Raw genomic sequence first — 16165 nt, 5'->3', positions numbered from 1 at the left:
GTGTCAGGAGCAAGTATGGTGGGTCTGACACACCGATGTCAATGTGTTCTTTTTTCCATTTCCAGGAGTGTATCAGCCGCCCGATTGACGTCACCAGCTCCATTAGGCAAGGGTGTCCAATGTCAATGGCACTCTTCGCCTTCGCCATCGAGCCCCTGCTTGCCTCCCTTAAGAAACATCTACAAGGACAACAAATACATGGAGAAAAGATCGTGTGCAAGGCATACGCTGATGATGTTGGCTTCCTAGTCGTGAATGGCGCTGAAGTACTGAGCGCACTACGAATAGTAACAAAATATGAACAGGCATCTGGTGCAAAACTTAGTAGAACAAAATCGGTGATTTTCAACATCGGCCGTGGAATTGGGACGCAAACGCAGGATCTGTTACGCGAGCTTGTAACCATGAAATGTCTCGGCATAGATTTTAAAAGAAATATCAAGCACACTATTGCTGCGAATTATCGAAAATTACTTAACAGCATACGCGCCTCTGTACACGCACATAGTATTAGGAAACTCGATGAACTTCAAAAAGTAACAGTGGCAAATGTATACATCACATCCAAAGTTAATTATGTAGCACAAGTTCTGCCACCACCTGCGGCTTTGTTGAAAAGCATCGCATCTGCACTAGGACACTTTGTGAGCCGCGGACGTATTTTCAAAGTCAAATGTGACATTCTGATGCTCCCTACGAAATGTGGTGGGTTAAATCTCACCGATGTCTGCAAAAAAGCGCAAGCCTTATACCTTGCTACCACATACAAACAATGGAAAGAGCCAAGTGGTACCCTTGCTGCACATTTGTTAAACGAAATAGCTCCTGCTGACGTCAGTGCACGCCCGGGTTCCCGGGTTCGATTCCCGGCGGGGTCAGGGATTTTCTCTGCCTCGTGATGGCTGGGTGTTGTGTGCTGTCCTTAGGTTAGTTAGGTTTAAGTAGTTCTAAGTTATAGGGGACTGATGACCATAGATGTTAAGTCCCATAGTGCTCAGAGCCATTTGAACCATTTGACGTCAGTGCACCTATAAATGTCCAACACATACCCAACGGACTATACCACTTGAAATACTTTTTCGTAGAATACAGCTATATACAGGCAAGGATTCCTGGGAAAGACATCATGAAAGTAATAACTTCATGAAAGACAAACCCAGAAACGACGTAGAACAAAAGTATCCTTGTTATAACTGGGAAACAATATGGCAAAATATTCACTGCCGGAACTTGCCAACGTATGTCAAATCGACCTGGTACTTTGCTGTAAACAGAAAAATTACGACGAACTCTAAACTTCACTCTATTCGATTGGCCGAGTCACCGCTGTGTCCATTATGTAAAATACCAGATACCGAAGAGCATAGATTGCTGTGTGACAGGGTGAAAGAAATATGGCTCTACATAAGACAAAAGATAGCGAGCGTCAGCAGAACTACGCCCAATGCCGTTACGACTTCTGAGTTTTTAAACCCTGACGGTATACCTTACCCTAAAACAAAACGAAATGCAATGAACTGGTTGAAAGGCCAAACGATGCATTACGTCCTAACAAAAGAATCAAGCAATAGGGAGGACTTCTGGGTATACCTTGCAACTGAGCACCACAAGTTGATGTGTACTAAAAAATACAAAGAAAATTACGCAAACTTTTTAACTAAAACAATCCTGTAACCATTAGAAATGCGTAATTTACATTGCACATCCAAGCATTTCGTATATTAGACGAATGATTTTTGGTTAAAGTTTGTACTTCACGTAGCAGGAGGAGGATTTCCAACAGAAAGTAGTCAGAGAAGATCATCAGTATAGACCAATTAAGCCTATGTGTATCTATTACTTTGGTTTCGGGGAAACACAGTGATGAAACTGGTATCCGCCATTTATTTAGTTTCTGTTTTTCTTTCGTTTTCTTTTCACAAGAAGACACATTTCTGTTAATTAAGTGTAAAATCAAGCAGAAGAATCCTATTTTACTTCATTACCTTCTGAAAAAGGAAATTATACTTATCAGCAATAATGAGTTTGCTTCTTTCCGTTTTTCCACGCACGGAGAACGAAATTTACAGATGCAGTTACATTCCCACAACAATTATGAGACTGCCTTCTCAATGGAATTTACATTTATTTTTATTCAAGCCATGTTGCAAACAAAGGCAACAGAAGGGGCATACTTCGTTCGTCGTTCAGAAGAAGCGCGTTTCCACATCATCAAGTTACATTCATTCTTAAAGGCGGATAAGCCGGGCCGAGAAGGCAACACTTGGCGAGCGTAAAGGATGGGTTGAAGGGGACAAAAAAAAAAAAAAAAAAAAAAAAAAGTGGTTACCGTGAGCAGCTGCGGAGCAAGAGGTCCTTGGTTCAAGTCTTCCCTCGAGCGAAAACTTTACTTCTTTATTTTTGCAAAGTTATGATCTGTCCGTTCGTTCATTGACGTCTCTGTTCACTGTAATAAGTTTAGTGTCTGTGTTTTGCGACCGCATCGTAAAACCGTGCGATTAGTAGACGAAAGGGCGTGCCTCTACAATGGGAAACGGAAACATTTGATCCAGGAAAACACGTCTGATATATTCTATACGACACTGGTGACGGCATGTGCGTCACATGACAGGAATATGTTGTCGACCCACCTAACTTGCACACTTGGCGAATGGGTAAAAAGATTCTTCTACCTTGCCCCATTTAGGTTTTCTTGTGGATGTGATAATCACTCCCAAAAGAGTGATGAAAACATAAGAGTGTGTCACATAAACAGCAACAAACGAATGCAACAGTTTCACAGTCGCACAGTTTTCTCTGTGCTCTGTCAAAACATATGTTTTTAACGTTTTCAAATTTTTCCGTGTGTAGACCGTCAAATCCTGCATATGTCCAAGCAAATCTGAACATGTCCTGGAATTTTGGAGAGCGAAGTTGATTATGTGTGAGTGCCTGAACTCTGATAATTGTCTGAAAATAAAAATTTAAACTTTTCACTGGAGTGAAGACTTGAACCAAGGACCTCTCGTTCCGCAGCTGCTCACGCTAACCACGAGACCACGGCGCTCCTGAGCTCACATGAGCCTTGATGTGGCCTATGTTGCCCATGGACTACTCAGTTTGGATATTTTGCTTATATTTTCATAGTTGCACAAACTTCTTCCTGTTTTCTCGATTGATGTGTGTTCAGTTTTTCAAGGCCTATCCACTGTGCCAACTTATAACTAAATCTGAGGGGGGTGCGATGGGGAGGTTCCCTTGTGAGTGACAGCCGGCACGCTAGTTCAGCGTGTTCGGTCAGAGGTGTAGCTGCCCTCTGTAACAAAAAACTGACTTCATGGACCAACGACGAACTTCAACAAGCGGCGTGGGACGTCCACCCCTAACACATACAATGAACTATAGCGAACAATATTACATACACTACTGGCCATTAAAATTGCTACACCAAGAAGAAATGCAGATGAGAAACGGGTATTCATTGCACTAGAACTGACATGTGGTTATATTTTCACGCAATTTGGGTGCATAGCTCCTGAGAAATCAGTACTCAGAACAACCACCTCTGGCCGTAATAACGGCCTTGATACGCCTGGGCATTGAGTCAAACAGAGCTTGGGTGGCGTGTACAGGTACAGCTGCCCATGTAGCTTCAACACGATACCACAGTTCGTCAAGAGTAGTGACTGGCGTATTGTGACGAGCCAGTTGCTCGGCCACCATCGACCACACGTTTTCACTTGGTGAGAGATCTGGAGAATGTGCTGGCCAGGGCACCAGTCGAACATTTTCTGTCTCCAGAAAGGCCTGTACAGAACCTGCAACATGCGGTCGTGCATTATCCTGCTGAAATGTAGGGTTTAGCAGGGATGGAATGAAGAGTAGAGCCACGGGTCGTAACACATCTGAAATGTAACGTCCAGTGTTCAAAGTGCCGTCAATGCGAACAAGAGGTGACCGAGACGTGTAACCAATGGCACCCCATACCATCACGCCCGGTGATGCGCCAGAATGGTGATGACAAATACACGCTTCCAATGTCCGTTCACCGCGATGTCGCCAAACACGGATGCGACCATCGTGATGCTGTAAACAGAACCCGGATTCATCCGAAAAAATGACGTTTTGCCATTCGTGCACCCAGGTTCGTCGTCGAGTACACCGTCGCAGGCGCTCCTGTCTGTGATGCAGCGTCAAGGGTAACCGCAGCCACGGTCTCCGAGCTGATAGTCCGTGCTGCTGCAAACGTCGTCGAACTGTTCGTACAGATGGTTGTTGTCTTTCAATCGTCCCCATCTGTTGACTCGGGGATCGAGACGTAGCTGCACGATCCGTTACAGCCATGCGGATAAGATGCCTGTCATCTCGACTGCTAGTGACACGAGGCCGTTGGGGATCCAGCACGGCGTTCCGCATTACCCTCCTGAACCCACCGATTCCGTATTCTGGTAACAGTCATTGGATCTCGACCAACGCGAGCAGCAATGTCGCGATACGATAAACGGCAATCGCGATAGTCACAGTCTGACTTTGATAAAAGTCGGAAACGTGATGGTACGCATTTCTCCTCCTTACACGAGGCATCACAACAACGTTTCACCAGGCAACGCCGGTCAACTGCTGTTTGTGTATGACAAATCGGTTGGAAACTTCCCTCGTGTCAGCACGTTGTAGGTGTCGCCACCGGCGCCAACCTTGTGTGAATGCTCTGAAAAGCTAATCATTTGCATATCAGAGCATCTACTTCCTGTCGGTTGAATTTCGCGTCTGTACCACGTCATCTTCGTGGTGTAGCAATTTTGATGGCCAGTAGTGTATATATGCTCAGGGATTGGCTGTTGTTTTGTCATCATCATCATCACCATCATCATCATCATCATCTCATTCGCATCGATACACAAGTCGCCAAAGTGGCGTCAGTTTAAAGACTTGTACCCGACGGGAGGTCCTAGCCACACGGCATTTCATATACCGCTGTCAACGCATTTCCATTTAAATGATAATTAATTGAAACTCTAAGCTGCCGACAGGTGTTTTTGGTGTACCTCGATGGGGACAGCTAAAAATGTGTGCCCCGACCGGGACCCGAACCTGGGATCTCCTGCTTGCATGGCAGACGCTTTATCCGTCTGAGCCATCGAGGACAGTTGGGAATATGAGTCTCACGGGAAACGTGGAAGGAATAAGTACCTGCAGTAGCACTATTTATCTGTGTCCTCGGTGGCTCAGATGGATAGAGCGTCTGCCATGTAAGCAGGAGATCCCGGGTTCGGGTCCCGGTCGGGGCACACATTGTCACTTGTCCCCATCGAGGTATATAAACAACACCTGTCGGCAGCTGAGGGATTCAGTTAGTCATCATTTATTCTAGAGAAGTTGCACGGCCATCAATGGTATCTGTGCTTTCGAGAACAGTTACTATCTTCATATGAATTTCCATTTCTTTCCGCTGAGTCCACGCAGCCCGTCTCGAGTAGTACTGTTTGACGCAATTGTTCTGAGGCCGGTATTACACTATCATATTTCTTTGACAAAGAAATCAGTTCAAATATCTAGCAAACATCTTTGACATGGCGCGAAAAAGGCGTATTACGTTGTCGTCATATTGTTCGTCAAATTTCAGAAAAGTGGTTCAAATGGCTCTGAGCACTATGGGACTTAACTGCAGTGGTCATCAGTCCCCTAGAACTTTGAACTACTTAAACCTAACTAACCTAAGGACATCACACACATCCATGCCCGAGCCAGCATTCGAACCTGCGACCGTAGCGGTCGCGCGGCTCCAGACTGTAGCGCTTAGAACCGCTCGCGTCAAATTTCAATATGGGAGAAAACAACTACCTGTTATTATGCGCTGCAGTTGTTTGTACGATTGCATCGTGTGTGCATTTGGAAGAAAAGCGGCGGAAAAAAAACGAAACATACTTAGGTGAAGCCGTGGAAATTACGTCGAGATAGTAAAAGCATTCAGCAAAATTTGTTACGACAGCTGCTAGCGGACGACGTCAGGTCTTACATATAAATTAGCTACGAATGGATGAGAGTGCACTTTAGTATTTGCTCATTAAAATGGTTTCTCATATTATAAGAAAGAATACTCATTTGAGACATGCTATATGTGCATAAGACAGGTTCACCGTGACACTACCATTTCTTGAGACGGGAGAGAGCATCTCAAATAGTACTCCAATACCACAGTGCACATCAAGCAAAATAATTCCAGAAACGTGTCAAGCGATTTGTGAAGCACTGCAGGGGGAATATCTGAAGGTAAATAAACGTATAGTACACTATAAGGGCAATAAGAACTGTTTTTATTTCTGAATAATTTAATTATTAGAATTAGTCTTCAAACAACTACAAATTTAATAAAAAGTACGAAACAGGTGAAACACTTTTTAACTTGTGTCATCCAGAGTTCAAAAATATACAAAGTAGAAGGGAACGCTAGCCGACGGCCTTCCCGCAGTCGTAACACCGGTTCCCGTCACATCACCGGAGTTCAGCGCTGTCGGGCTGGGCTAGCACCCGGATGGGTGACCATCCGGTCTGCCGAGCGCTGTTGGCAAGCGGGGTGCACTCAGCCCTTGTGAGGCAAACTGGGGAGCTACTCGATTGAGGAGTAGCGGCTCCGGTCTCGTAAACTGACATACGGCCGAGAGAGAGGTGTGCTGACCACATGACCCTCAACATCCGCTTCCAGCGACGCGTGTGGTCTGAGGATGACACGGCGGCCGGTCGGTACCGTTGGGCCTTCATGGCCTGTTCGGGCCGAGTTTAGCTTACTTTTCTTTCGCTAATAAACAGACTTATTCATAACGAAGATTTTTGTAGATATTTTTGAAATATTTCCCACAAATTAGTTGAAAAATGACTAACTGAAGTACCCCATCACGTTTTCCTGTGTCTATGTGAAGACTAATCTCAGGAACTTCTGTAGGGATTTTCATATGCTTCCACCAATAGAGAGAGTGATTCACGAGAAAGGTATGTGGAAGTAATTCAATAGCGCAACACTACACAAGGCGTCCAACTGTGGATACCTAGTACAACGAGTGCCAAATCAGGGCTGTTCGCTAGTCGAATATACATGTAAATGTTAGGAAGCCTTTTTTAAACATTTATGTCTGGAGTGTAGCCTTGTGTGCGAGTGTGGACGATATGCGTTTTGGAAAATGAGCTAACACAAACTTTCAAAATGTAGTGCTTCAGAAGAATGCCGAAAGTAGATGGGTAGATCGAATAGCAAATGAGGAGGTACCGACTGCAACTGAGAAGAAAAGAAATATATGGCACAAGCCAACTAGAATAAGGGGTCTGTTGACGGGACACATGCTGAGCCACCAAGGAATGGTCAGTTTGGCAATGGAGGGAAGTTTTCGGGGGTAAAAACTACAGAGGCAGACAAAAAGATGGATGTAGATTGTAATAATTATGCAGAGACGACGATGTTTACATAGAACAGAGTAGTGTGGAGAGCTGCAGCATTTCAACTGTCCTATAACAATACATACGAATGTAGCTTTGTAAATCTGTTACGCTGCTGGCCATCAAAATTGTTACACCACGAAGATGACGTGCTACAGACGCGAAATTTAACCGACAGGAAGAAGATGCTGTGATAAACAAATGATTAACTTTTCAGAGCATTCACACAAGGTTGACGCCGGTGGCGACACCTACAACGTGCTCACATGAGGAAAGTTTCCAACCGATTTCTCATACAGACCGGCAATTCACCGGCGTTGCCTGGCGAAACGTTGTTGTGATGCCTCGTGTAAGGAGCAGAAATGCGTACCATCACGTTTCCGACTTTGATAAAGGTCGGATTGTAGCCTATCGCGATTGCGGTTTATCGTATCGCGACATTGCTGCTCGCGTTGGTCGAGATCCAATGACTGTTAGCAGATTATGGAATCGGTGGGTTCAGGAGGGTAATACGGAACGCCGTGCTGGATCCCAACGGCCTCGTATCACTAGCAGTCGAGATGACAGGCATCTTATCTATATGGCTCTAACGGATCGTGCAGCCACGTCTCGATCCCTGAGTCGACAGATGCGGACGTTTGCAAGACAACAACCATCTGCACGAACAGTTCGACGACGTTTGCAACAGCACGGACTATCAGCTCGGAAACCGTGGCTGCGGTTACCCTTGACGCTGCATCACAGACAGGAGCGCCTGTGATGGTGTACTCCACGACGAACCTGCGTGCACGAATGGTAAAACGTTATTTTTTCGGATGAATCCAGGTTCTGTTTACAGCATCATGATGGTCGCATACTGGCGTATCCCCCAGCACGATGGTATGGGGTGCCATTGGTTACACGTCTCGGTCACCTCTCGTTCGCATTGACGGTACTTTGAACAGTGGACGTTACATTTCAGATGTGTTACGATCCTTGGCTCTACCCTTCATTCGATCCCTGCGAAACCCTACATTTCAGCAGGATAATGCACGACCGCATGTTGCAGGTCCTGTACGGGCCTTTCTGGATACAGAAAATGTTCGACTGCTGCCCTGGCCAGCACATTCTCCAGATCTCTCATCAATTGAAAACGTCTGGTCTGTGGTGGTCGAGCAACTGGTTCGTCACAATACGCCAGTCATTGATCTTCATATACTGTGGTATCGTGTTGAAGCTGCATGTGCAGCTGTACCTGTACACGCCATCCGAGCTCTGTTTGACTCAATGCCCAGGTGTATCGAGGCCGTTATTACGGCCAGAGGTGGTTGTTCTGGGTACTGATTTCTCAGGATCTATGCACCCAAATTGCGTGACAATGTAATCACATGTCAGTTGTAATATAATATATTTTTCCAATGAATACCTGTTTATCATCTGCATTTCTTCTTGGTGTAGCAATTTTAATGGCCAGTAGTGTATGTTCGCATGTGGGTGCGTTTCACTGCAGTTCAATGTAAATCACTATGCGTAGAAATGAATTAGCGATAGTAGATACTAGTGCAGAACATCATAAAAATTGTCAATATGTTATCATATGTTGAACATGCATTATGAATTTTAAGTAACTCGTTCGATATTACAGTGGGAGAACGCATTTATGGTCCATTGAATGAGCTAACAATTAACCATCTTCAGAGAATAATTCGAATGAATGCCCCGATAACGTCGAAAACTACCGGTATCTCGACAGGTAACCCTCCTTTTCATTTTAAGGCATTTTCCAATTCGTGTCATAAAAATGACAGGGGCTTACTTGTCGACATACTGGAGTTTTTGATGAATTTACCCAAACGCATTCTCGCACGTAATACAAGAGGCTGGGAAAAGCTTAACTTCTCCTTGGGCAATGCGTTGAACATTGCAGTCTGAATACTTCACAGGCTACATATCCCTAATCAATAAAATGTGTACAGTGTATACAATTGATATGTTGACAGAAACGTTTTTAAAATATGAACCTTTAAAACCAAGAAAAATCGTTACTTTACTTTGTTTCAAAGTCTACATCGTAATACCATCTGCTATCTGAGTCCATGTCCGAAACATCTGATTGTAAATTAAGGATGATAGTTCTAGGCTTTTATCCATCTTCACCTCACTGTGAAAGTCTTATTTTTGAAATTTTTCAGTGTGACACAACACAGCTGTCCATTACTTCATTACTTCATGCATAAGACTTTCAGTGTCTGTTATCTTGAATGCCCCCCCCCCCCCCCCGTCCCCCCACATAGCTTGTAACCTGTCCGCAAATTAATTGGCTCTGAGCACTATGGGACTCAACTGCTGTGGTCATAAGTCCCCTAGAACTTAGAACTACTTAAACCTAACTAACCTAAGGACAGCACACAACACCCAGCCATCACGAGGCAGAGAAAATCCCTGACCCCGCCGGGAATCGAACGCAAATTAATTCTATCGGACTATACTGACAGTACTATGCGGGTAAATGCTAAACTGTGAGACCACATTCACATGCAAGAAAGTCAAATTTATACATTCTGTCGCGTGACTGTTATAAATTAACGATCTGCACAAGTTATTGCAATTCGGTCGCTCTATGAATGAAACTGTATTATCGCAAAATACGGCAACAGCGGTCCAGTTTGTGATTCGCGGCTAGCCGCTCGGAAAGAGAGTGAATCTTAGGCCGGTATTACACTATCAAATTTCTTTGTCAAATATCTTTGTCAAAGATATTTGATGGTGTAATAGGAACTTTGTCAAATGTCGTCCAATATTTGATCAAATCTAGGGCCTCGCAGTAGATTTGATCAAAGAAATCGCTTGTCTTCTGTTCACTGCAATGTGACATGTTCCCACACGGGGCGCTAGCATCGCTGCAGCGTACTGTCGTCTGTAGTGTTTTTATAAACATTGCCGGTAAATACAATTGGTGTGTGCCGACAACTACAGAATTAATAGAGATGTATGAAGTTGGTGAGGCGCTTTACAAAGTTAGGCACCCTGAATACAAAAATAGATTAAGAAGATTGGACCTGACCTGACCTGATCTAACCTAACCTAACATAACAAAACTCCTGTAGCAAGGAATCGGAGTGTTATACTGAGCCTGTCTTCTGAAGATGTAGCAGTTCTTAAGTGAATATTGTGCTTTGTGATATGAGGATACACTTCAGTGAGCACATACAGAAATGTATGCTCATCCATTCTTAAGTAATTGATGTACCACTTGACGTCTTCCACTGTAAGCTCACGTAAGAAGTTTTGTTGAATGCTTTTATCGTGTCGTCGTAAAACCCATGGCTTCACCCAGGTCAGATTAGTTTTTCGTCCCATAGATCCGTGCTGGGGAGATCCTCGTGGATGTGGAACATGTCAATTTTTTTTAAAGCTGAAATAACAATACTAATAGTATGAATAAATACATCATTTGTTTCTATTAAAATTTTCGTCAATGGAGTAGAAGGAGTTGGCCACTAGTAAGTCTTTCAGGCTCCTTTTAAACTGATCTTTATTTGTAACAAAATTTTTTATATTTGGTGGCAAATTATTGAAGATGAGTGTTCCTGAGCAGTTGACCCCTTTTTGAACTGAAGTAAGTGCTTTTAAGTCCTTGTGCAGATCATTTTTGTTCCTGGTATTGTATGTATGAACCGAGTTGTTTGTTGGAAAAAGAGATATATTATTTAGGACAAATTTCATTAAGGAGTAAATATACTGAGAGGTAGTAGTAAGTATACCCAGTTCTATGAAGAGGTTTCTGCAGGAGGTCCGTGAATTTACTCCACAAATAATACGTATTACACGCTTTTGGACTCTGAAAACTTTTGTTTGACTTGAAGAGTTACCCCAAAATATTATCCCATATGACATTATGGAATGAAAGTATGCAAGCTTTTTCATTTTTATGTTGCCTATGTCTGTTAACACTCGAATTGCAAATACAGATTTCTTAAGGCCTTTCTGCAGTTCTGTGGTGTGCTCCTCCCAACTGAATTTGTTATCAAGTTGTAATCCCAGGAATTTAAGACCGTCAACCTCGTATGTATGGTTCCATTTTTCCCCCCACTTCTTTTGCGCATGTGCACACAACGCAATTGCGGTACATACAACTGCTGCGGTTAATAACAAGTTGTTGTCAGCCGTCTTGAACTTTGACGAAAAATTTGATGACAGTGTAATACCCCTTCTAGCGCTACGTCAAAGATATTTGTCAAATATATTTGACGGAATATTTGGTCACATCTTTGATCAAATCTTTGACAAAGAAATTTGATAGTGTAATACCGGCCTTACTGGCTACTAGCAGTTAATGGTGGGGGATGCGCGGAACAGCTGAAAATAGGCTCGCTTTCCAACATGACGCGAGCTGTAGCAAAGTCTTCGCACTGGAGACCACAACAGCAGCAACAAAGTACACAAGCGGCAAGACGCAGTCAATACCTTCGCTGCGCAGTGCCGATGGTACTGTTACCGACGACTGTGCCGCTAAAGCGGAGTTACTGAACGCAGTTTTCCGAAATTCCTTCACCAGGGAAGACGAATGGAATATTCCAGAATTTGAAACACGAACAGCTGCTAGCATGAGTTGCTTAGAAGTACATACCTTAGGGGTTCCGAAGCAACTCAAATCGCTTGATACGGGCAAGTCTTCAGGTCCAGATTGTATACCGATTAGGTTCCTTTCAGATTACGCTGATACAATAGCTCCCTACTTAGCAATCATATACAACCGCTCGCTCACCCATAGATCTGTGCCTACAGATTGGAAAATTGCGGAGGTCGCACCAGTGTTTAAGAAGGGTAGTAGGAGTAATCCATCCAACTACAGACCTATATCATTGACGTCGGTTTGCAGTAGAGTTTTGGAGCATATACTCTATTCAAACATTATGAATCACCTCGAGGCGAACGATCTATTGATACGTAATCAGCACGGTTTCAGAAAACATCCTTCTTATGCAACGCAGCTAGCTCTTTATTCGCACGAAGTAATGGCCGCTATCGACAGGGGATATCAAGTTGATTCCGTATTTCTAGATTACCGGAAAGGTTTTGACGCCGTTCCTCACAAGCGAGTTCTAATCAAGCTGCGGGCCTATGGGGTATCGTCTCAGTTGTGCGACTAGATTCGTGATTTCCTGTCAGGAAGGTCGCAGTTCATAGTAATAGACGGCAAATCATCAAGTAAAACTGAAGTGATATCAGGTGTTCCCCAGGTAAGCGTCCTGGGACCTCTGCTGTTCCTGATCTATATAAATGACCTGGGTGACAATCTGAGCAGTTCTCTTAGGTTGTTCGCAGATGATGCTGTAATTTACCGTCTAATAAGGTCATCCGAAAACCAGTATCAGTTGCAAAACGATTTAGAAAAGAGTGCTGTATGGTTTGGCAGGTGGCAGTTGACGCTAAATAACGAAAAGTGTGAGGTGATCCACACGAGTTCCAAAAGAAATCCGTTGGAATTCGATTACTCGATAAATAGTACAATTCTCGAGGCTGTCAATTCAACTCAGTACCTGGGTGTTAAAATTACGAACGACTTCAGTTGGAAAGGCCACATAGATAATATTGTGGGGAAGGCGAGCCAAAGGTTGCGTTTCATTGGCAGGACACTTAGAAGATGCAACAAATCCACTAAAGAGACAGCTTACACTACACTCGTTCGTCCTCTGTTAGAATATTGCTGCGCGGTGTGGGATCCTTGCCAGGTGGGATTGACGGAGGACATCGAAAGGATGCAAAAAAGGGCAGCTCGTTTTGTATTATCACGTAATAGGGGAGAGAGTGTGGCAGATATGATACGCGAGTTGGGATGGAAGTCATTAAAGCAAAGACGTTTTTCGTCGCGGCGAGATCTATTTACGAAATTTCAGTCACCAACTGTCTCTTCCGAATGTGAAAATATTTTGTTGAGCCCAACCTACATAGGTAGGAATGATCATTAAAATAAAATAAGAGAAATCAGAGCTCGAACAGAAAGGTTTAGGTGTTCGTTTTTCCCGCGCGCTGTTCGGGAGTGGAATGGTAGGGAGATAGTATGATTGTGGTTCGATGAACCCTCTGCCAAGCACTTACATGTGAATTGCAGAGTAATCATGCAGATGTAGAACACGAAAGACGGTCATGAACTGGCGATTATCAACTCTCTCGGGTTCGCAGTTGAAGCTCGCTGCCAGCTGGGCAGATTTTCGCTGTGCGCCTCTAATCCGACTCACCGTCTTTCTCCGCGGCGAGCAACGGCAGCGGCAGCGAAAGCAGCAACAGTGTCAGGGGCACGTGCCCCAACCGTCTCGGCGAGCGCATCTCAGCGGACTGAGCGCGTGGGACTGGCGCCGCGGGCAGAGCGGCCAGAGATATACAAACACCTCAGCAGACAGGTGAGCATCGCGTCGCGCACGCCGACGTCTTGCGATAGCGGCGAAAGTGGGGGAGCGGAGGGGCGGCGTGAGCAGAGAATCCCTGCGCTTTCAAGGCCACAACACCGCCTGCAGTCCTTCGACCATAAATATAATAGACTGGCCCTGACGTAATTTTCGAGGCTCCGACGTCTCTGGGCTAAAGTCACGCGAATGTTGGCAAAACATGGTTGTTTCGTGTTGCGCTTATGGCTGTACCACAGTCTAGTATATACAGTCGCGACACTCACTGCTGTGAAAGTTGTTATCATTTGACAGTTCAAGTGACACTAGCGCCCCTAGCGGCCGGAAAGCTCGCCTTCCTCTGACGGCAGATGCGACGTAAAAATCATGTTTGTTTTTTAATTCGTTTTGTACGTAATTTACAAAATAGTTAGTATATTTTTGCGTCACAAGTATTAGGAGAACAGCGAGAGACGTAAATGATCGTGAAATATAAATAAACAGAGCACGAACTATTGAATGAAGTGACATAAACTGCAACATATTCTTGAAGAAATAATTAAGTAGCAGCATACAATCGCACTTATTCCACTGAAAGTAAGAGAATACACACTGTGTATCCCACATATCAAGTATATAGATGCTCTTCCTTGTGTAAAAATGAAGCGACACATCACTTTTCATTGCGTTCTGCTTTGCAGGAAGCCTGCTTTCAAAAATACAATTTCCATCTTATTCTTTGTGGTATCAGGTTATCTCAAAAAAAGCATGACTGTTTTAAAATATCCCATTGATACATTTAACGAAAATAAAATTCAATGAATGAGTCAGTCCTAACTCTTTAGCAAGCCAAATGAGCCAGCTTCATTACTTTTTTATTTCTTCTCTTGCTCCTACAGACTAAGTCTTGATTCCTGAATTTAATAATGTAAAGGGCACTTGCAATGAAGTTCCTTAAGGATACAGGCCCTTTAACACAATGTGCAGTAAATATGTCAGAAATATCGTTTACGTTTTGGCAAAAATCTGCAGTAGCAGTAGCAGATGATGATATGGTGCCACAAGTAAAAAATGTCTCAATGCCTGCTGCTACTGTATGACTCAACATAAGAACTGCAGTGCTTACCTTCATTTTTGAAAATGCTAGCAGTTGGACAGCTCTTTTAGTGGACAATGTTATACCTGAATAAATTATTACGTATGCTTTTTATCAAGTGTGGGGTGTCATGAAAAAAGTAGATCTCACTCCCTTCGTGTACTAAGCATGGATTAACTCGTGTGATACCCACTCTGTGCCTCCACTCCACAAAATTCGAGCCTTGGTCAGTGACACGTGTTTTTACAACCAAACCAATCTCTGTGAGTTTTTTGACAACTTCAAAAAATATGTGCATCAGATGGGTGGCTCCTACTGGCCCTTTAGAGGAATAATATACTAATGGCTGTTAAAATTTGAGAATATGTCGTTAATGCAGTATTGGCAACCACAGATGTATGTATGAAACCATGTCTTCAAATCCAATAACACGATCCCTAGAGCTGTCATATATCAAATTTTCCATTAGTGACATCTCATCCATAGACAAATTAACAATTATATCAGTTTTTGGTAACTGCTGCACTTTCTGCTTTAAAAGATGAAATATGTTATTATTTATCCCACAATTTAATTGTATATCTTCCACATACCTTTGTATGGTACGCACTGATGAAAGGCTAAAACAGTGTGATAAAAAACTGTATGCCTGAGTACTATACAACAAATTAAGTGCAAATAATTTAGTTTCATATTTCCATCTCGCACCACGTTTTCCATTCAATGGTATACTGATTTGGCTTATCAATAAATTGAGAGCATCTCTTTTCAAGTACTTGGAACCAATGCTTTTTAAACTGAGATTGTCCTTTTGTACTTGTGTCCTGTGACGTTGCGGTTGCAGCTTATTCTTACGATGGGCACTTTCCTTGTCACGTAGTAATTTTGTACAAAGTCTAATGATTTGCACATTTATATATTTCACACGATTTTCCAACACGCGATTAATTTCACGCAATCTAAGCATTTCATCTTCAAAAGATGTCTGTCTTACAGATTCCGTTGCTAGTGATTTTATGTATGTATCTCGTGTAGGAACATTTGTGGTAGCTGCTTCTTCTGGGTCAGGAAACAGTTTTATTGTTTTAGCAGTAACACTTTCACGTTTGTATGGCAATTTTCTCTCCATCGTCACTAGTTGTGGCTTATTCGGCACGCCAAATAACGTAGGAACTGCATTCCATACCAATGTCTTCTTTTCCGCGCTCATAAAATGGTTTGACTCGAAATGTAATACACAAAACTTCACGTTATTGTGCAAAGAAAGGACATCTTTTTGCAGCAGGTCCTGCCTTCT

The 16165-nt window shown here is 43.4% G+C and overlaps 1 protein-coding gene across 2 annotated transcripts in view; it reads right to left on the bottom strand.

Moving 5' to 3' along the window:
- The window catches only part of LOC126426971 (uncharacterized), a 206231-nt gene extending 192484 nt beyond the window's left edge, over positions 1–13747 (bottom strand). For both annotated transcript variants that reach the window (XM_050089119.1, XM_050089118.1), the window contains exon 1: positions 13629–13747. In XM_050089119.1, the coding sequence (XP_049945076.1) occupies positions 13629–13716 (88 nt within the window). In that variant the 5' untranslated portion in view covers positions 13717–13747. The remainder of the gene's footprint in view (positions 1–13628) is intronic.
- Positions 13748–16165: the final 2418 nt, after the last annotated feature.

Source organism: Schistocerca serialis, chromosome 11 (assembly GCF_023864345.2).
Source record: "Schistocerca serialis cubense isolate TAMUIC-IGC-003099 chromosome 11, iqSchSeri2.2, whole genome shotgun sequence".
NCBI classification, from domain to species: Eukaryota; Metazoa; Arthropoda; class Insecta; order Orthoptera; family Acrididae; genus Schistocerca; species Schistocerca serialis.
Note: the sequence above shows the minus strand (reverse complement) of the source record. Positions and strands in the feature narration are given on the sequence as shown.